This window comes from Lissotriton helveticus, chromosome 7 (genome assembly GCF_964261635.1).
Source record: "Lissotriton helveticus chromosome 7, aLisHel1.1, whole genome shotgun sequence".
NCBI lineage: Eukaryota > Metazoa > Chordata > Amphibia > Caudata > Salamandridae > Lissotriton > Lissotriton helveticus.
The window spans coordinates 846212037-846235344 of record NC_136068.1 but is presented as its reverse complement, the minus strand read 5'-3'; the positions used below and the strand labels follow the sequence as shown (position 1 = coordinate 846235344).

The 23308-nt window shown below is 43.0% G+C and overlaps 1 protein-coding gene across 1 annotated transcript in view; it reads left to right on the top strand.

Annotated features, from left to right (window-relative positions):
- Positions 1–23308, top strand: part of FGF18 (fibroblast growth factor 18) — a 623159-nt gene that overhangs the window by 202843 nt on the left and 397008 nt on the right. Inside the window, exon 2 of the mRNA XM_078653356.1 lies at positions 7248–7428. Within this exon, the coding sequence (XP_078509482.1) occupies positions 7248–7428 (181 nt within the window). The remainder of the gene's footprint in view (positions 1–7247; positions 7429–23308) is intronic.

Here is a 23308-nt window from a genome sequence, read left to right as displayed (position 1 = left end):
AGGTTCCTAATCTTCTGGGTGGCGGGAAAGCAATGCCAGTTCATGTCGGCTTAGCAATCCGAGTTGTGTACTTGCAGCTCTTATAAGACTCACCATCACACCCAATTGACCTATTTAATTTACTTGTAAGTGCCTAGTAAAGTTACACTCCATGTGTCCAGGGCCTGTAAATGAAATGCAACTGACTGCGCTACCCACTTAAGTAGCCCTGTAAAACATGTCTCAGCATGCCAATGCACCCTGTGTGTGCAGTTTCAAACTGCCATTTTGAACTTGTAAAATAACCTTTTTGCCGGGTCTAAAACTTCCATTTTAATACATATAAGTCACCCCTAGGGTAGATCCTAAAAAACCCATAGAGTATAGGGCTTAAAAAGCAGGACACATACTTCTAACGTTTACGTGTCCTAATAGTGAAAATCTCTTACATTCAGTTTTCATTACTGCAAGGCCTACCTCTCCCATAGGATAACATTGTTTGCCTTATTACATTTAATAAGTGATAACTTTCAATTGGGAGCAAGTAGGAATGTGGAGTTTGGTGTCTAAAGAATTGTAATTTAAAGCCTGTTCGAATGGTAAAGGGAGATTTTAAGTCACAATTTTGAAAATGCCACCTTTAGAAATTTGGCATTTTCTTGTCCTGACCATTTTGTGTCTTCTGTTTGTATCCTGGGTCACATGACTAGGTGTAGCTGTCCGTTGATCTTTGTGTATTGCCCCCAGACAGTGAGACAAAGGAACATAAGTGTTGCCAGGATGGACAATCCCTGACTTGATGAGAGGGATGAGCTGTCACCTACCACACTTGCACATCACAAAGGTTCTGCCTGAGCACACTCACAAATGGTTTGACACTAGTCTATTGTGACCCCAGACAGACTAGGGCCAGGACAGGAGGGCAGGACATTCCAAACACCTCTAGGGGTGGAAACCTTTAGAACCTTCTCCTACTTCAAAGTGGGCACCAGGTATAAATAGTGGACCCTCAGATCCAACTATATAGTACACCTCTGGACCTATGGAAAACTCAGACAGGCTGCTGTGCTGCTCTGAATGAAGCACTGATACTCTGTTTCCCTGCTGCCCTGCTAACTAATAGTCTGCTGCCTGAGTGATAGGACTGGACCTGCATCTTGATCCCAGGACCACCAGAGTGACTCCAAGGGACAGTTGGCTGGCCTCCTGATCTGATCCTCAAAGACAGAAAAGGCTCAAACCACCCTGAACCCAGCACCTGGACAGTCTGCTGTGATTCTTGCACCCCAAGTGGTGCCACCCCAGACCTGTCCCATTGAAAGTAGTCCTGGAGGTGCTCTGCCAGCCCAACTGTAGTCCAGTGAGCAGAACAAAAGCAGTGCAATGGATCTCCTCTCAGCCGCTTTGGAACCATCTCTGCGCAATGCATTCACAACACAGGACTCTGCATCGCAGCCTACAGACTCCTTGGAACCAACACTGAACAACGCATCCTTGATGCAGGTCTGAACTTGTGACTTTGTACCGGTCCAGCAGGACCAGATAATCACAGCAAAAATGAGTGACAAAGTATAAGTATGATGACTTATTGAGTGCCTAAACTCATCAATGACGCAAAAGGCACTTTCCTTAATAAGCCAGACATATTGGCATTGCTAATGGTTGTTAACTATTTACTCTGAGATGTAATGTTTCATAAGGCTTTTTCTAATACTGATTTAGAAAAGAAAGGTCTTTGGCAAAATTCAATTTAAGTGTTCTCATAGCAAAAACAAAATAAAATAAAAGCAATAACAGGTGAGATTACCTACACTTGTGCCTGATAAAACAAGTTTTTTTTTTATCAATGTGCAATAATGCATGGGTGATGCTTTGTACCACTTTGTGCATTGTATTTAGTGTTTGTGCATAATTTGTGAATGCCAATTTGCACCAGCATACGTTGCAGTTCTACTACTTTTCAAAGTGTTTTTTTTGCCAAAGTTAAACTTTTTAAATATTTAATTCATAAAAAGAGTAGTTGCAGTTCAGCCTAAAATGTGTTATTTGTTTGCCGAAGTGCAACTCCTTTTGCTGACTAAATGAAAAAAATGTCATACTTAGGAAGTCCAGCTTTTTCAGCATTGAAAATACGTGGCTTCGTGTAGCACTACCTCTGTGTTGAATACCAAGCTTTGTGAATAACTGCATTTTAAAGATTAAGGGCCATATGTATCAAGCAAATTCGCATTCGCAAACGCCGAAATTCGCAGAATTTCGGGCGTTTGCGAATTTGCTAAATGGTATGTATGAATGAAAATCTGGTGCAAAATAAGGAATCGCAAATTTTGCGATTCCTTAAATGCAATGTATGAAGCAAAAAATGTTTGCAAATTGTCCTTAAGGAATCGCAAATTACCACCAACTTCTAGTTAGTGGTAAATTGCGAATTCCTTGAAAAATGCAAATTTTTCAAAGCGCCATGTGACGCATATACATGCCCTTAGGGCATGCATGTACGCCACATGTGCACCCATGCATATTTCAGGGGCGCAACAGGGTGTCCTTTGGACACCCCTGAACCCTTGAAATTATTCTCAATTTGCGATTCTCAAATTACGAATTGCAAATTGAGAATACCTTCCCATTCATTCCTATGGGCCTCCTGGCCCATAGGAATGAATGGGAAATTATTCCTTAATTGCGATTCGCAATTTGCGAATCGCAATTAAGGAATTTTAAGAAATCCCCCAAAAATGTGATTTCTACATACATACCAATTTGCAAATCTCAAATAGCGATTTCTAAAAAATCGCTATTTGAGATTCGCCAATCTGGATGTTGATACATATGGCCCTAAGCAAGATAATTGATATTTGCGAATAAATGTTCACATGATCAAAAATCCTAAGCTTTGTTTTCCCAGAGGATAGTTGATCTTTCTGTACTTCATTTATAAGTTCTCTAAGAGAGACGTTTAAGCAATCCAAGACACACCTTATACATGTTTATCCTTCATCTTCTGAAAGTCCCTTATCCCCCAAAGAAACAGCACCAGCATAAATCTTCTCGTCTTAAGAATCATATTTAGCATTGTTCCCGAAGTGCATTGTTATAACATTAATGAAGTGTCCAAAGGCAGGCCATCTTTGCTAGCTGAATGAGCTTCCTCCCCACTGCTGCTCCTTTTGCTTAGTCTTCTTTTTCTATTTAATTTCATTTAGTTTGATAATGAACAATATGGGATGCTTTATGGCTTCTTTGCCTTTAAGTGTAATACATTTCCAAATTGTTATTAGACAGTGTCCTGGAGAGAGTAATACGTAGTAACTGCAAACTAGGGGGGTTATTACGATTGCGGTTAATCTGCCACCGGCAGCCTGCCAGTGGCAGATTCACCGCAATCGTGCAGCCAAATCCCACCCGCCAGATTGCGATGGCGGGCGGTGTGTGCGGCGGATGGAAAGTCCATCCGCCACAGGTCCGACTGCAGGAATCATAACATTTGTCTGAAGGACAGCATTGCATCAGTAGAATGGTGGCGGTGCCTTGCAGGCACCCTCCTCCATATTACGATTCTGCCACCCTACCAGTGTTTACATGGCGCTGAAACCGCCATGTAAAGGCTGGCAGGGATGTACTTTGGGGGCCAGTTGCAGGCCTCCCTTGTGCCGGGGGAGTTTTGTTTAGCACTGGGGGAGCACCTATGGTACCATGACATTTCCCTGCACCAGGTGGCAAACACCGCATGGTGCCTGCCACGTAGTGCAGGGAAATGCAAATAGTGCATTTAGAACATTGCAGCAGGTGCTGCTGCCAGCAGCACCCGCCGCAGTGTTAGAGATACACGATGCAACCTCCATGGTGGCGGTCGCATCGTAATCTCATGTGCAGGCCCGTCGTCTTATAGGCGGCCAGTCCCAATGCCCACAACTATCGCGGATGGACCTAAGTCTGTCCGCCATCGTAATCACCCCCTAGATGCAGAAATACCCAGAGTAGACAAGGTGATAGAGCAATTAAAATATCTGTTACCCATTAAAATGAAGAAGTGATCTTTAAAATTCTGGGAAATTTAGATCCTTAATTTTACTCCTTAGCCACTTTCAGCCCATGAATGCTAGAAGAAATCCTCCTAGTAATGATGTCCTCCGCTGTTCAATCTTTTTGTATCCAGCTAAACAAATTGTATCAAAACTCTTCGTAAAACATTATTAGCCTTACTTTATCTTACTGATGTTCTGGAGTGAAGATGAGTGGACAAATCTTTTGTTCTCTTCTCGATAATCATTAAGAGCCCAATTCACAAAAGATGTTGCTCATGTGAGTATTACTTATGAGTGCAAAATGTCAAATCTGCTCTCGAAAAGGACAAATCTTGAATCAGAAAATCAGATTTTATTGCATAAACTGCACGTGTGATGGAGAAAAATGAACATCGTGTGCAGATTTATTTGCATCTGCAAACATGACCAGGGGTGGGTAAAGCTGCAGCCACTGAGGCGTAACGGAGGAGGGGGGCACGGGATCCACTGCAATATCCCTATATTGCCCCTCTCCCTGCTGGTTTGCTATTATAAACAGCAATAATCAGTGTTCAGTGGGACCCTCAAGCCAGTGCACCATGGTACCTCTGCTCCTGCTGACTCCTATGACTGGCACCATACTGAACTTTTCTTACACCCAAAATAAAGCAGATATAAATTATGTAATAATGGTGGCCCTAACCCCGAATTTAAAAGGGGTGTATGGGAAGACATTACATAACATGGAAACATGTTTGCAGCGTGAATAAAAAAACAAAATCAATTGTACAAATACACATTTATTTCTTAAATCTACTCCTGCAGATTGGCGGCTGAATGGACAATGTGCAGGTGTCTGACTAGAAGATATATGCATATACATGGAAGTATATGAACATCGTAAAGTGTTTAACGACCACAACGTACAGAAGTAAATCTGTATATCAGGCATTTCATACTTTTTCAATGAACTAGTCATTGCATCTGTCAAACATGATCCTTCCCCTTGCGTGGATCTAGTCTTAATCACTTCAACATTACCCTTTGTGGGAAATAATCGGTACTTCACTCTGCTTCCATTCTTGACCAACACTTCTTTAGCACTTCATGAAATGTCTTTTTTCCACAATATTACGTATTGTCTAATTGCAGACCATGACTTATCACTTGCCATGTGTCCCAGTCTGCCACACGTGTAGCACAATCCTCCAAAGAAACATTCCCTCTTTCCCTGCTCTCAAATATTTTGTTTTCCCTTGGCTACCACAATCACCTCTTCTGAAGTCTAATTTCTATTTTTATTTCTCCCTTACACTTCATTATATTCCCTAATCCTTTTGTTATTATAACCACTTCATTCGGTGGCAGCTCTTCTTTCATCCATAGTTTTTCATGTATCCTCTCAGGCACATTCTTAAGGTAACCTATTCTAAAGCTGCAAGTCTGTCTGATAAACAAGGCTGTGCTGCAAAAGGATAGGTAGACTGTGAACACCTTCATTTAGTGGTCTTATTGCTCGCATCCAGCAAACATCATTACAGAATCCCTGCATTTGTAGCATTCTTTAGCATCAAAGGCTAAGACTGAGAGTCCTATAAAGGACATGATCAGAGTGACAGCCTAGCTTGTCCATCTACCTTTTCACACACAAGAGCAGGTTTGATGAGGAACTTAAGAAGAAAGGAACTGACATTGCTTGTGTCTGCCGTTAAAGTTGGAAATTCCCTAGTTTCTAATGGTAACTATGCACACTCAGTGGCAGCTCGCCAAGGGAGTGCTGCTGGGCGGTGGACGGGGAGAGGCAGGGTCAGCCGCGGGCCGTGGAGGGAGTTACGGTGGGGCAGGGAGGCGGGGAAGGGGAGGGGCAGGGTGGAGGGAACTAAAAACTGGCATATGGATAATTGCAGGTAAGTACACAATTTAATTAATAAAACGAATTTCGTAGCGAGCACTGCATCGCAAAATGCGATGCTGTGCGCGCTACGAATTTCGTTTTATTAATAAAATTGTGTACTAACCTGCAATTATCCATATGCCAGTTTTTAGGTCCCTCCACTCTACCCCTGCCCCTCCCCGCCTCCCTGCCCCACCGTAACTCCCTCCACGGCCCGCGGCTGGGCAGGGTGGGGTGGTAGTGAAGTCCGACTTACGACGGACAGGAGTAAGGTAAGTAATTAAATAAATAAAACAATTTACCTTGCGCGCGCTGCAGCACCGAGTTGGTGATGCAGCGCGCGCAAGGTAAATTGTTTTATTTATTTAATTACTTACCTTACTCCTGTCCGTCGTATGTCGGACTCCACTACCTCCCCCCCCTCCTCACCATGCCCCTCCCCAGCCCTGACCCACTGCACTCCCTCGGCGAACCGCCACTGTGCACACTGTTGATCCAGTTGAACTGAAAGTACGGTTGAGGATTTGAAAAAAAATTACATGACAGTATTCGCAGTGATCCGAAACAGAATTTTGTAAAAAAAAATGTCTCGTGTAATTACATTTCTAGAGAAGAAGTTTGAAAAAAGGTTTGGGGTGAATGAACTTTCTGCCGTGCTTTGTTTGTAAAATAAAGCAGGACTCAACTTTTTTTAGGAGCTCATCTCTGACGGCTCAATACAAAAAAACTCAAGTCCTAATTGCTCCTTTTGTATCTTACTTCCATCAACCTATTCTTTGTATCTCTTTATCTCACCTGTATGTCACTCTTGCAAGTTCTTTTTCATCCCTGCTTTCTCCCTTTGTCACACTTTGCTATCTTTCTCTACATCTTTCTTTCTCCCTTTTCTGCCTTTTGCTTTTTCTCTTACTCTGAGTCACAGTGTGATGAAGGGAAATAAGTCCTAAATGTGAGTGCTGGTGCCTTCCACCTGCAATCACCAGCACAAACTATGCACTTACATTATGATGCTTTTCTTTACAGTAAAATGTGTTGCTGAAAAAATAGCAAAAAGCCAGAGAGAGTTTTTTCCTTAACAAATGTAAGAATTTCAACAGACTTGTAAATGGAATTCCATTGAACACGTAGAAATATCCTCACATTGTAAAATGATGATTTTTGCCCATCTACCCTCCCTGGCTGTATTTTGATGTTCCACAATCCCTAATGATATTGTCCTTCTTTCATGCACTTCTGACTTTTTGCCTAAGTTTGATAACTTCCAGCCTAGCTCTCCATGAAACCTAATACTTGCCTTCTTTTCAAGTGATTGGAATATGTAGGTGTGCTATATGAAACTGAATATACATTGTCTGATTTTTCACCCCCAGATGTTTGTTGCTGAAGAAAACGTGGACTTTCGAATACACGTGGAAAATCAAACACGAGCAAGAGATGACGTAAGCAGAAAGCAACTAAGGCTTTACCAGCTATACAGCAGAACAAGTGGGAAACACATCCAGGTGTTAGGAAGGCGAATAAGTGCAAAAGGAGATGATGGAGATAAATATGGTAAGAATTAGCACTTTCCAGTCATCTTCAAAGAAGAGTCTGTGACCAAAAAATGTGGAACAAGGGATGTCAAATCCACATGTATGAATAGTTACAGCTTTCATTAAATCTCTGTGGTCTTAGAAACGAGTGACTAACTAATTTGATCGATGAGTATGAACTGTTCAATTCTCCAAAACAATTTGTTTCAGATGGTATGTGGGACAGCAAGGTCCCATCATGCTGCTCATGTTACTCTTGTGTTAAGCGTGCAATGAAGATTATCATGTGTACAATAGTCATGCAATGTTCTCAGGTCATGGTTTTTTATTTTGGTTTGCACGCATTAGATGACATGTTTCTATTGACCATTTCCGCGTATTGCCACCCCCACCGCATAACAATCCACCTCACAGCCCCTGCCGACCTGCTCTGAATAGTCAGCTTGATGCCTCTGCCCCTGCACCCTCTTGCGTCTGCTCTCTGTCCTCTACCTGCCTCTGCCACCTCCCATCTGCCCTTGGTGGTTAGCTTGCAGCCGCTGCCCATGCCAGTGTGCCATCCCTGGTCTGCTTGCTGCCCCTTCACTCTGCTGTATGTTCTTTGCGTGCATGCCTCTGCCGCATCCATCATGCTCTCCATGGTCCATTGCGCTGCATCTGTCTGTGCCAGCCTGCACTCTGTGGTCAGCTTGCTGCCCCTACTCCTGATCCCTACTTCCTTTCATTCTCCATGTACGCCCCGTGCCTTCTTCCCCAGCCCTCTAGTGTCCGTTTGTTTCCCCATCCTATGCCAGCCTGCCCTTCGGGTTCAGCTTGCTGCCTCTGCCTCTGTCCCCCTGACCCCCTGTTCTTTATCTGCGTGCCCCTGCCCCCTCATCCTTACACCTGCTCTCTCTGGTCAACTTGCTGCCCCTGCACATGCCGGCCACTCCTCTGTGATCAGCTTGCTGACCTGTATATATAAGCCTCCCTTCCATGGTCAGTTTGCTGTCCCTGCCTTGCCACCCTCCCCTGGCCTCTGTTCTCCATGTGAGCGCCCCTACTTACATCCCGGCCACCCTCTGTGGGCCTTTGAGCTGTCACTGCCCATGTCTGCCTGCCCTGAATGACTAGCTTGCTGTCCCTGCGCATGCCTGCCTGCCCTGAATGGTCAGCTGGCTGCCCCTGCGCATGCCTGCCTGCCCTGAATGGTCAGCTGGCTGTCCCTGTGCATGCCTCCTTCCTCCTGCTCTCCATGACCAGCTTGCTGCTTATGCCAATGCCTATCTGGCCTCTGTGGTCAACTTTCTTCCCTTACCTCCACAATTTCAACTTAGCGCTGTACCAAAAACAGGAGGTCTCCAGATTCCAAAGGGTGTAAAATGCATTGTCACATTTGGCAACAGGTCATGGAGAAATGTAACTAGAGAGTTTAGCTGAAGGGAAACTTCTGCAAAAACTTAACAGTGATCCCGTCCACCTTATTACAAGAGCCTTATATCCTACGGCACTTACAACGGTTGTGATGCGCCACCCCTCCCACCAAACTCTAAGTCCAGCCCTTAGTTTGGAGAAATTTGAGCCAAAGAGGATATCAATCCCTGAAGGGTACATGCTGAAGATCCCGAAAACAAGACGTTTGATTACCAGACAACATCAGAGATTCCCAGATATTGGCCATGAACTGGATATCTTTGCTTTAATGTACAATCTCATCATCTAAGAAACTTAAATGTTAATGACTTTAATGTAAGAAAAACAAGTTGCTTACCTGCTTAAAATCTCTACTGTCACACATACTGGCACACTTATCATGTTTAGCTGTCACTTTCGTCCCTCTACTGGCGCCTCTTAAAAGGAACGATCAATCTTTAAAATCTTTTGTATTGTCCAAGTGGTGCTTTGTGGTCTTTCACTAAACTACCTTTATAAGTCAACCTGGAGCCCCAGGTCTGCCAATCATAATCTGGTAACTACTCAACCAACAATTAAGTCACCGGTCATTCCCTGTGGAACTCCCTAACTTTACAGCTTAAATTGTAAAATGAGTACATCAAATTCAGGAAGTCTCTAACAACTGCTTTCTTTACTCTTGGATTTTGCAACTGAAGCACCTTCTTCATTCCGATTTCACTGTGCTGCTGAGTCAGTTGTCGAAGAGTGGCATTACCATCAGCCTCCAGGCTTTCCAGGACTATTGCTATTTTCAATGGATTATCATCCTCATCATATTCATATTAGTATGAAGGTTCCTGCTGGCAAACATGATCCTTTCTGGGTTATGGACTGCTTCTACCAACTCCTGATTTTTGCGCAAGTGATATTTGCTCTGAAATATTCTCTCAAACATGTGCCTGCTTCCCAAAGGGCCTTGATACTATATTAAGGTGGATTTTAGCACTTTATGAAACTAACAAATAAAATAAACTGTATGGAAATGTAGCTGAAATTGAAAAGCAATGGCATTTGCTATTTCCTTAAATGTTACTTTGCTCTTATAAATGTTTTTCTTGCTTTTAAAGCAGGAAGACCCTGCATCAATGTGAAAGACCGCCCCCACAATGAAGCTTAATTCCCAGGTCGACTTCTGTGTAAATTTCCAGTTAATGTCTTTCTTTTCATTTCTAAACTAGTATAGAATTGATACATTAACAACGATTAGGCCGGCCTCCTTCTGTCCACTCCCTAATTCTTGTTTAGAAGTTTCATATGGGTGGCTTCTGTAATGAGAAGTTTTTCCTGTGTTAGCTCTTCTGCAAAGACTCCTGCAGACCTATTATGTGGTTCTCATTCTCCATTATTATTTCAATTCCTTGTTAAGGTGTGTGCTTAAGGCACACACCTAACTACAAGGAGGCAGAGCACTGTACAAATTCGGGATAATTGGAGGGCAGCACAAGTAGACAGGGTACGGAAGCTAGATCAGGGATGGCTGGAGGCTTCCACTTTAACAGTAATAAATAATAATAATTCCTATTTGTAAATTGCGAACATATCACCCAATAGGGGCTGTGGGCCAACAGGGAAATTAAGTGAGCTATTACCCAAAGCCACATGATGCTGAGTAGCGCTGCCGCCGGGGATCAAACCGCGAGCCCCGTGCTTCAGTCAGCCACTCTGGCCGCTGCACCACACCTCTTCCTCTCCAAGGTTCCTAGGTTCGAGGATGGTTACGTGTGAATGAGGTGCTGCTTGAGGTCTTGGGTCTTCATTTCTTTTGATAAGTGAAGGAGGAATGGAATTTACCAAATTCTAATGGCAAGGATTTCACGACTCTCAATGCACAGCAGAAGGTAGCCTGGAGTCTCCTTGCCGGAATCTTTTGTTTTGAGCCTAGCATGGCTGTCAGTGCGGGTGTTCTGTCGCCATCTAGATATATTGGTTGCAAGACATGGCGACGTGCTTCCGTTTAAAGCCTTGCAAGTAAAGCACCATGTTTAATGCTATGTTTAGTTTTCTATGTTAAAGAAGAAAGAATAGATTGGGGAACCCAGAGAATGCAGCAAGTCAAGCTTGTGAACAAGTGCCTCGCAAGTTTCAAAACATCCTTTAATGAGTTTAGAAATGCTGTGATAAAAATGGAAGAGCAATTCCTTCCCTTGGAGATCACACCAGGCACAGATTTTGTGAAGCTTCATCAGGTTGTCTTCAAACTCAACCCAATGTTTTTCTAGAAATTGGAAAGGGCATAACCTCTCAGATTTATTGAGAGAGTTTTTGGCACTGAATCTTGATTTCTTCCCAATCCAAACGGTTTGCTTTAAAGTCAGTCAGACATCAATAAAGAAATTAACTGAAACGCACATAGCAACCTGCAAACGAAAAATAGAAACACATTAATTTTTGGCGATGTTGCAATGCCAGTCCACGTGCTTGATAGGAAAAGTCATATGTGCAGCATGAGGAGACAGAGGGTCATTTCATACATGAGGTGAAGTTGCTGTCCATTAGCACGCCCGTTTATTTCAAATGGGACATAAGCACTTTCAAAGGAACACTTTCAAAAGGCAGCCTTGTCTCTTTGGTGGGGAGCAGAGTGACAATACTTAGGATGCGTTTGGAGTGACCTTAAATTCCGAGGGCACCATATTATATTCAGGGCAGAAAATCTCCACATTAGTCAGCAAGACCTTCACAGAAACCTTTACATCGTTGTATAAGGGCAAGAGTCTATGATTTGAAGAGGGGGGTCTTGGACATCCTTTAACAAGGACCATGGTGTGTGGAGATTGAGATCTTGCTTCATTTCACTTAGAGCATTTCAACCCACAAGGAGCTGGAATTTGTGTGGCACTTGCAACAAGACAGATATAAAGACATCTCTCCCCAGTGTCGTCCCAGATCATTTTTCATTTACATCTGACCTATGAAAGGGGCTGTTACAAATTCTGATGCACATTGATATCGTGTGAATGCCTAGGTACTTACTTAAAATGAATTCTACATTTACGACCATGAGGTTACCCCTCTTTCCTCTTGGATCCACTATCCTGCCGTTCAGCAGCCTCTTTCTCTGTTTAAAATATACCACTTACATACATTTCTCCATCTCTTGTTTCTGATGTCTTTTATCTTGCTAGTATCTAGCATTGCACCAAGCTGTGCTAGACAAAGGTGGCCACAGATTCAGCTTCCGCTGCAGGAGCCTTGGCTACATAGTGTCAGCAGATTGTAGCAAAAGGCTTCCAAACTAGACATACCCTTACTATTGCTTATCTACGAGTTTTTTCCAGCCCACCCCTCCAATTGCAGGGATTCCATGCAAGACTGCTGCCTACTTGGTGGACACGGGTTGCACTGCCAGAAATCACGGTGGATCGGCCGGCCTAAATTGGGAACATCATCAATCTGTGGCATCATGACCTTCAAAGACATCCCCAATGAGAAAGCGGATGAGAGCTCCACCATCAAGAGCCGTAACTTCCCTTGTCCTCTAGTTAGTTTTCGATTCTCATTAATTATGGAATGTTTAGCATATGGGTAAAAAGGTAATACATTTTAGAGTCCTTTAGACACTGACAAGGGGCTAACAGCAAACATCTCTGCAGTTTTTATAATGCACAGTTCTGTAAGGTCAATGCCTAGTCTTTCTGTTCAGCACAGGCCTTTGATGGCAGGTACTACACTGAATTTCACGTTGCATCATTAGAATGCATAGTCAAGGAGGTTGCCCTCAAAAGTGATTTTCAAGAAGAGGGTTAGACTGATCTGAACTCTTAAGAAGTCTGATGAGATATTACAAGCTTTGAGGGATATTGCACTTGCATCATATAGCAAATTTATCACAGAGGGATAATGCTATCCTGCACATTAATTTGATTCTTAACTTTGGTCACTGTTAAAGTAAATAGTTATTGGACTGATTCACAGAACAAGGGTAAATATTGACATGAATATGTAATTCATGTGCATCGCCATACATAGACATGGGCAGTTTATTTCCAACTCATGAATCTTCGCCACATTTTCCAGAAAACACTGTGAACTCATGAGTGCATGATTTCCTGCAGGGCCCCAAATCCTGTACTAAATTTCTGTTGGATTTTAGGAGTTGCAAGAGATTTTATAATGTTTAGAGATTACTACAGGCAGCGGGGGAGGCTATGCCCCCACAGGACTATATAGGCTTCCTAGGGTGGCCTTTGAAATAGGAGACATTGTTTACTTCACATGCGTTAAATCGCATACCATTACAATGCTGTCATTACAACGACCGCGTTATTACATCACATACCATTACATCGCAAGTCGTTACAACGACTTGCTTTAGGGGGCAGAAGGTGTTGGATTTTTAATCCAACACCTTCCCTGCTGTTGCAAAAATTGGAGTACGAATAGTAAATTACACTATTCCTAAATCCAGCGTGCCCCCAACAGCAAGTCGTTGTAACGACTTGCGATGTAATCGTATGCGATGTAACAACGCGGTCGTTGTAACAACTGCATTGTAATGGCATGCGATGTAATGCGTGCGTTATAATGACATATATTCCTTTGAAACAGCTCATGCTGTCTATTGTTTTTCCAAACAATGAACATACTATATACATACAATGAAAGTCTTTTGGTTAGCAGGTTTTTTCTTTTGGTCTGTTAATGTGACATTCACATTTCCCTTCTGCCCACCACAGAACACAGCAAAACCAAAGGGAATGATGGAGGGAGTGTTGAACATTGCAAGCTCTCACCCCCAGTCAACTGATCTGGGTTTAATCCATCATCATTCTTTAGCTCACTCCGCCACCCCAGTTCAGACATGGCCATATGCAAATCAGTCTGACCCTGTGCCTTATGGGAACAGTCCAGCCCGAACTGCCAAGCCATGTCTTGCCTGGACCGGAAACAAGCATCCTGGGACCGGTTTCTGGATAATCAGCCGTCATCAGCCAGGCTAGCTTGAATCCAGTGGCAAAGTGAGCAAGGGATCCACGTCTGGGAATACCCTGCCAACTTATGGCGAACAAAGCAAAACCAAAGGGGATTATGGGCGGAGTGTTGAACATTGCAAGCACTCACCCCCAGTCAACTGATCTGGGTTTAATCCATCATCATTCTTTAGCTCACTCCACCACCCCAGTTCAGACATGGCCATATGCAAATCAGTCTGACCCAGTGCCTCATGGGGGCAGTCTAGCCCGAACTGCCAAGGCATGTTTTCCCTGGACCGGAAACAAGCATCCTGGAACCGGTTTCCGGTTAATCAGCCGTCATCAGCCAGCCTAGCTTGAACCCAGTGGCAAAGTGAGCAAGGGACCCATGTCTGAGCATACCCTGCCAACTTAGGGCGAACAAAGAAAAACCAAAGGGGATGGTGGACAGAGTGTTGAACATTGCAAGCGCTCACCCCCAGTGAACTGATCTGGGTTTAATCCATCATCATTCTTTAGCTCACTCCCCCACCCCAGTTCAGCCATGGCCATATGCAAATCAGTCTGACCCTGTACCTCATGGAAACAGTCCAACCTGAACTGCCATGCCATGTCTTCCCTGGACCGGAAACAAGCATCCTGGGACCAGTTTCTGGCTAATCAGCCGTCTTCAGCCAGGCTGGCTTGAATCCAGTGGCAAAGTGAGCAAGGGACCCACGTCTGGCAGTTCAGTCTAGACTGTTCCCATGAGGCACAGGGTCAAGACTGATTTGCATATGGCTGGGCCCAAACTGGGGTGGTGTAGTGAGCAAAAGAGCGATGGATTTAACCCAGATCTTTTGACTGGGTAGAATATTTGCATTGTCAGTATTCCGTCCATCATTTGTTTGCTGTAACATCACTTTACAGAGCATGAGGCAATGGGTCAGCTAACTCAACCCATAGGATCACTTCACTTTGAGGAATTGCATACGGTCTGTGCACATTGTTCACAACTGTCTAAACATAGTTCTTTCCTCTTCAGTGACAAAGTTAGTTAGTTCAAAGTGTATTTTTTGTTAAATTCATTTTTTATATTAACTTTAAGTACTGGGTATTTATTTTGCCTGCAATTTGAGTGCCCAGTACGATAGTGATTAATTATCTGTCTCCTTGTTATAAATTGTTTAAGGGACATTCTAATATAGTGGCTGCCTGAGATATGATTATTTTGAGGGATCCCTTCTTGTTTTTTTCATAAACAAAAATAATAAAATGAATGGCTTGTTATGAAATAACATATCACTATTTAAATGGGCATATTAAAAGCATATGTGTCCATGTTTAGGTGGTAGCATGTTTTATTTTTTTTTATTGTTGTGGCACATATTAAAAACAACCAGCCTGCCAAGTCCAGATCTATTTGTTTTGCCAGTTCTGTTTGTAAAATTCTTGTTTGAGAGATCAGGCTTCAGCAGAAAAGTGTAGGCTTTCCTCATACCTGTCATAATATTTTTCTATTGTGCAAATGTAGGAGGGGGACTGGGACAGTCCCACTTCTTCCTCCATAGACTCAATAAACAGGAATTAGCAATGTCAATATGCCTGGCTTATAACGCAAAGGGCCTCCTCAGTGAATGGTGAGTTAGGGTACACAATATCTCTTCATACATGCACTTTTTTCATCATCCTTGCACTCATGCCTTCATTCATCAGCAAACTAACTCATTCTTAAACTCATCCTCTCACCCACCCACAATAAAACACACACACCCACAAGCTCAACATGCATATGAAGAAATAAAATGCTATCATATAACCCCGGGGGAGCATTTGCTGCAAAGCAGAAAAAGTAATAGATTTAACATAGAGAGATGATATCTTTCAATCATATTGTTTACAGTGATTAATTGCTGTACCAATCCAAGATGGTGAAATGTTGCTTTAAAATGTGTCAGTCATCTTGGACTGGTAAAACCGTGGAGAGGTGTGGTGCAGCCGCTAAGGCAGCTGACCTCAGAGCACAGGGCTCATGGTTTGATCCCCGGCTCCGGCAGCAGATCAGCTCAGCACCATGTGACTCTGGGCAATAGCTCACTTAATTTCCACGACGGCCCCCAGTGCCTTGAAAAGGGTGAGTAGTTTGCATTTTACAAATACCAGATTATTTTTTCCTATGGGCTGTACACTTCAAGATGGCTACCTAGTTTAGAAGGATGGGATGTGGTACACTGCAGATGGAATGAACCCTAAACAGACAGACTCGTAGCATTGTCAAAGGAGTTGCAAGCACATTAAAAAAGAAAAAAGAGAAGGTGATAAAAGAGGGGGCTGTTAAGGTGTAGATGCAAAACTAACGCAACTAGAGCACAAGCTCTGGCACCAAAGCATGCTCAATTTCAGACAGAGATGCATATGTCATCAGGTAAATGACTTCACTCAGAGGACAAAGTGGGCAAAAACGATGAAAGATGGATGAAATCATTATGGCCCTCAGGGATGGGTCTGGTACCATTGCCTGCAAACGCTGTGAAACCTTGCGGGGTTCTCATTGGCCTTCACCTTTCTTTGTCATTTCATACAAAATCACTAGTATCCTAATATTTCTTTCAGTTGAAAGTTTTGAAAAAACTCTCCTTTTTAACCTTCATGGACAAGTGATGGCATCTTATCTTTTATCAACACTAGATTGCCTCAAACTTCTGTCCTAAGGTCTTCCTGAAGTAGCTCTCCATCAGCTTAAACAGATTCAACATTTCCAGTAAGAGTAGCTCATGTATTTAAAAAAAAGTAATCATATCACCAATGCCTGTATCAGTCTGCACTGGCTTCTTATGCGGCAGAGAATTTAATTTAAGGTCCTTTGCCTTATGCATAAAGTTTTTTATGGACTTGAATCAGCTTTCCTTGCTTCTGGCTTCTTGGTTTACAACACTGTTAAATGTCTATGTACGGGCAGTGCTATGCTCTTTTGGGGGCGCAGATGTAGGAAATCATAAATAAGTGGTAGGTTGCTATCTGTAAGCACCCCTCAGTTATGGAACATGCTTCTAATCAATCTGAAATTACGGTAGGCCTTCATAGTCTTTCTTGTTCTTAACTGTGCCTTTCTCCATTGTTTCAGTGTTCCTTTTTTAAATCTAGATAGTGCCAAGACACCCTTGGGTGAACGTTGCACTCAAGAAGCACCTTATTCAGTCATCCACAAAATACCTGTGCACAGACTTCAACCACTGTATTATGAATCCACTCATAAAGACCTATTGGCTTTAGCACAGCTTCTTACTAAAATAGGTTGTGCCTAATGTCTTTGTCCTAACCTTTTATAGTAAACTAAATAGAACTATGGCATTAGACACAACTTTTCCAAGCAAACTAGTCTGCATTTTTCCTTTCTCATTTTCTTGTCAAAATAATCAACTCAGGATTACTTTATCGAGCATAAATATTCCCACATGGGAAGAGTTATAACATTGCAAATATTAACAAATATACACCTGCCAAACCAATTTACCAGTGCTCTAAAGAGGGTCTAACAAGGATTATCACAATGCAAATCATTTACTTTCAGCATTTGTCAGAGGACATAGACAACACCAAAGCTCTTGCCTACTTTGTAATCTGTGACATTTAACTAAATACCTGTCTACAGGCTTTAACGCAGTATAATAACAATCCTCCCTTACGACCCATTGTCTGTAAAATGTGTTTTTCACTATAAATATGTCACCCCTATTTCCTCTTCGCAACTTTTTATAATAAACAGATTCGACATATGGCAACTGACTTAACTTCTCCCTATGAACCAATCAGGCTTACAGCCTTTATTATTGGTATGTCACCATAAACAGCTCAGGACTACTTTATTGAACAGAAACCTTCCCCCTAAACAACTACCATTGGCAGACAGTCATAACATTAAAATATGCACACAATTATAGTTGGCTAAACATTATACACCAAACCCAAGTGGGCCTAAAAGTGATTTTACATTGCAAATCTTCTAGACCAAAGATTTGTCAGAGATGACATTCAATACCAAAATCCTAGGCTACTATGGAAATCTGTGAGAGCCCATGTAAAAAAAAATGGGCAGATAGAGGTTTAGCAGCAGTGCAATAGAAATCCACCCTTACAAGCCTGTTGACATTCACATATGCTTTACACAATACAGAAGACATGCCTACTGCATTTGTCATAACATCATAATAATAGATGAGACCAATGACATCTGACAAATAGCTTCATTGGCTCATAACCATAGCCTATTTAGACCCAGTATATTAAGCATAGGCTTTCCAAAACGACATACATTGTATTACTATCCTTCCTTTTCAGCACAACCACACATCTGTCAAATCAAATGATGTTGTTAAGGAAACATGTAGAAGGAGCCCAAGCCTATATCTAGAATTGATTTATAAAGCTTATTTTTTTAATTGCATAAGGTCTAGCGACAGATGCTCTGTCAAATTAGACGTAAAAATGATCAAGATCATAGAGAGATGATTCACGCTACAGACATAACAGTTTCTATTATGTTTACAGCACTGGTAGGAAATGACAGTTGACAGCTGTCCCAGCCCTCCTATCACGATAAGTAAAATGGTGGTCCACTATGGCTATAGAAATCATACTCGTACAGAAATTAGATGAAGCTAAGCACAGACTGCCATGCAAGATCCTGCTCTCCTCACAAGTTATTTGAAAACATAATACAGCTTGGTCTGTGAAATAGACATAAAATAAGCATTCAGGTGTTGCAGCAGAAGTCACACACTTTCAAACTTAACCTTAACACTCCTACTGGGCCAATACAGGCAGGATTTCTACTCAGTTCAATACTTCACCTCAGAGGCGACGGTCCTCCGATGGACCTTTCTCTGTAGTAGTGAGGGGTAAGAAATCAGGATGTCCAATTCTCAGCTACCCAGTGAGGACCATTAATTGGTAGCCAACTCACAAATTGATGATCAGGTTCAAGTACAGTACTCTCAAAACCATGATATGAAAATTAAGTATTGCAATTGGTAGACTGAACCTTCTAACGAAGTTTAGTCTGACAAGAATCATACAAACCAAAAGCTCTGATGTGGCTATACAGAACAAAAGCGAAATAACCTGATGTTCTGAGAATAATCTATGACTCTCTTTGTTATACATTTAAAATAAGCAGAGTTTCTGCAAAAAGAACATTAGACAACTTCAGATCATTTGGTTTTTGTATGAAAGATCCAAAATCAATGCATATAAGTAACATGTTAGGAAACTCAGGGCCAGATGTAGGTAAATTTTATTTTACCACCTCTTAAATACCGCATCATACCGACTCTGTATTTAAGAAGTGGTAAAATAAAAGTACCGAGATGTAGGTAAATGCAGATGTGCATTTACCGATTCGGAAACAATCGGTATTTACCGATGCGGTACATACCGACCGGTAAATGCCCATGCATTCCTATGGGCTTTGAAGCCCATAGGAATGATTGGGCATTTACCGGTCGGTATTTACCGCATCGGTAAATACCGATTTACACAAGGGTGCAGGGGGTGTCACTTTGACACCCTCTAGCACCCCCAAAACGGGTTTGGGTGCCATGTGGCAGGCATACCTGCCCTAAGGGCAGGTCTGCCTGTCATATGGCACAGGTGTGCATGCACACATGTGCATGCACACCAGAATCGGTATTTTACCATCAAATAGTATTTGATGGTAAAATACCGATTTTTTAATGCTTGTGGGACTCAGAAGAGTCCCACCTACATATCAATTGTCCCTAATCCTTAAAAATACCGACTCGGTATTTTACATAATCGGTAAATTTACCTATCGGTAAATTTACCGAGTCTGTAAAATACAGGGCCCTACATCTCAAATTGCATTTACCGGTCGGTAACGGCCAAATTCGGCCGTTACCGACCGGTAAATGCCTACCTACATCTGGCCCTCAGTCAGAAATCTAACAGTTCGAAATATAAAACCGCACATCTAGTCAAGTAAATCTATCCCTAAATAAAAGAATCCACAAAGAAGATGATTGAATTAATCATTCCTGCCACCAACAAAAGCAGGAGATTGGTTCACAAAGGTTCTCTTAGCATGGGCAAGGGGATCAAGTTAAAGTCCCCTAGGGGAAAAAGTCAATGGGAATGGGCAAGGGGCAATGGAGTATAAATGAGGAAAGTACAAGTCTGTTTCTCACCATACTGCTCGAATTGTCCAACAGGCAAGTTGAAGAGCAAGGGCAAAAGACAAGGAGCACAAAAGATAAGTCCGGCAGGCAGGCAGGCTTGAGGCAAGGAAAATGAAACGAGGGTCGCGTGAGCTTATGCATAAGCTTAGCCTCATCCTCCTGAGTAATGCAGTTTACATAATACAAATGCAGTTTACATCATACTTATTTGTCATCATGACATCAATTGTCAGTCCACAATGGTCCGATCATCATGTGATCGATCTTACAGTTTTCCAGGTACAAATTGATAGGCCAGCATATTTTCCCATGCACATCAACCGTTCAATCCATCTTTACAGGTTAGTTGACAAAGAGCTTATTTACTTTGTTGATCTCCACCTATATAGCCCAAAGTTCGAGTTCCCACCCTTCATGCACCAAGGGATGTAAGAAAGACTTTGTAGTCCAAAGGAATTTTACATGCACAACAACAAATAAGCAACATTTAAGAAACGTAAGTCCTCTGCACAATGCTCTAAAATGTTACGTTTTATCATTAGTTTTTCATTACATCTGTTAATAATATAAGATAATCAGTGACTTAAACATCTTAGCTCACTATTTGATTAGTCCAACTGTTTTTATCTAGGCAAGCACGCTTTTACGGTGCTGGCTCAACTTTTCTCAGTTTTAGAGTTATTTTTCTAGATGTGTGCAAAGTGCACATTTAGGTTTTCATAGTCGAGATAGGCGTGGGTGTCGTGCAAGGCAAGATCAGTTTTTATGCTGCATTACAGGAATTGTGAATTATTTCAAGATGCAGTTCAAATTGAGGTATGGTTTCTGTTTCCAACTGATATACTTTAAAGCATTTTTACTGACCTCTGTATTGTGACCCATGTACAGTGGTCGCCATGAATGGGATCAGCACTATGGATTTTTTATCATCCACATAAGATAAGAACATATACTGCAGATCATAGGATGATTGGTTGATTCCGACAGAGTGCTTTGTGTAAGCTGCATTCCAATTGAAACAGCAGGGCTTGGAGATGTAGTCTGGATGACTAAATTTGGTAAATCAATTACTAGCAGTCACTGGCCTGAGCACTTGCAAATGTTCTAATGGATGCAACAGAATAGCAGTTCCACGGGGAGAGATTATTATTTTACATGGCCTTGTGCAGGAATTTGGCTGCACCTCATACCTTCCATCGCCTTGCTAGTTCATAAATTCTAGGTTTCCTGTGATGTGAAACTTTAAAAAAAGCTAAATACCGCTGGTAAGTCTGGGAAAATCCATGTTGCATGTTCATTCTTGTGGAGCTGATAGCTGAGCTGTGTTTACTTGCAAAACAAAAGGCTAACTTTTTATAGCTTCCTAATCATTTACTCTCTAAACTACTCTTTAAGTAATAATACATCCCAGAGGAAGTATTTCCAGGTGAATGCTTCTCCACAGCGTTATTTCCTTTTCAAATGCTGACATTTGCTTGTTAATTTTTTATTGGTATTGGGAAAAGTAAACCTAGAACATACTCCATCTTGTTGCATATATGCTGTGAGGCGATGTTTGTTTGAGTTGTCTGACATCATCACCATGCTTATCAAGATTACTACTGAAAAGCTTCCCGTCTCTTTTAATAAGAATGACAATTTGTGTAAATGTTAAAAGCTTAATTTTACTTGTAGGATATTCCTGTGTGGTTGTTAGACCTGACACCTTTTGGCGTGGTTCTTCCCCCATCTTTTTGCCTCTGACTCATGTGTTTTGATGCTGTGCTGGATTTCGTTTTTGCTGGTTTAGATGCTTTGGACCCTCTGCCACTGCTGATCAGTGTCAGAGGGTAAGTGCTCCCTCTGTAAATTGTGATATTGATTGAATATACCTGATTGGCATATTTGTAGCACCACGAAGTCCCTAGTAAAGTGCACTGTGTGTGCCAGGGCCGGTGATGACAAATGCTACTAGTGGGCCTGCAGCGCGGATTGCGCCACCCACATGAGTAGCTTTAAAATGGTGACTCAGGCCTGCCAGCGCAGAGCCTGTGTGCAGTCAGTGACTGCCATGTCAGCCTGGCCAGTGTCCCCACTGGCTGGGCTTAACCCTCCCCTGTCTGTGCACATCAGCCACCCCTATGGAAGACTCCAGGTACCCCCCTGGGTAGGGTGCAGTGAATGGATAGGGTAGAGCGTGTACTAGTGCAGGTAACATGCTCTGGTAGAGAGCAGCAGCCACTTTGTGTGCTCACTGCTGTAGGGCTGTAGGGCTCCCTAGGGTAGCCTGGGGAGGCTGGTCCCATTGGATCCCAGCCTATCTCCCTATAGGAACAAGATGGAACATCCATGAGAGATATCCCTGGACTCAGAATTTAATGACACATCTTTTAGTGAAGGGTGTTTTTAAATCCTGTGTTGGAGAATAGCACTTTTAGAAAGTGGCTGTTCTCTTGTCTAAACCTTTTTCTATGTGCCTGGGTTTGTGGAATGTCTGCCTGGTCTGGATGTGACAGGAAGGGGCTGCAGAGCCCCAGAGGAGAGGGTCGGAGCCATCCCGGGGATGAAAGGGCACATCTGCCTGCTTGGGAGGAGGGAGGAAGGAATGCCAGATAGGTGCTGGGCTGTGCCTGCCTACCTCCCCCACATTCGCTCTCTCCTGGTGGTCAACTGACCCCCCTGGCCCTGAAGCTGACAGGAAGAAGAAAGCCAGAGACACCTCAGTGCTCCGCAACCCCCAGAACTGGTTCAGACTGGACCCAGGGCCTCCATGCACCAAGAACTTCAAAGACATTGGGGGTATAAGGAAAGGACCCCTGTCTGCAGAAAGTTAGATTCTGAAATTCTGCAAGCAAGAAGGAACCCTCGCTGGAAGGAGGACAGCTATAGAACTGAAGGAAGACTGCTTTGCTGTGTGCTCTAAGGGCTGACTTGTTCTGCTGTCCACCTGGAAGCTAAGGAGAAGAAAGGGACTTTGCTGTGTGCTGTGACCCTGCCTACTTGAAACTGCCAAGACTTTGCTGTGTGCTGTGTCTACAACTGAATCTCCAAGGGCCTGAGAAGAGCTGGCCCCCTGTCTGCAACCCAGGAACATAAAGGTTGCCCAAGGAAACAAGACTCTGCGGTGCCCCCCTGAAGCTGCTGTGTGGCAAGGAGATCGCGAAGCTGCTGTGTGCAGGGAAACTCGGGGACTGCTGGACTAAGCCCTGCTGATTGCCCCGTGTAGCGCGCTGGCTGCTCTCTGTTCTGCTCGAGAGCGCCGCGCTGTCTACTAACTGCTGCATCTCAAGATCGACGTGTTCATCGACACGTGCTGGTGGGGGCCAGAGGGTTCTGAAGCGCTCCAGCGTGGTGAGGGCTAAACACGCTTGACCCGTCTCAGCATCGCCGCGGGCCCGGG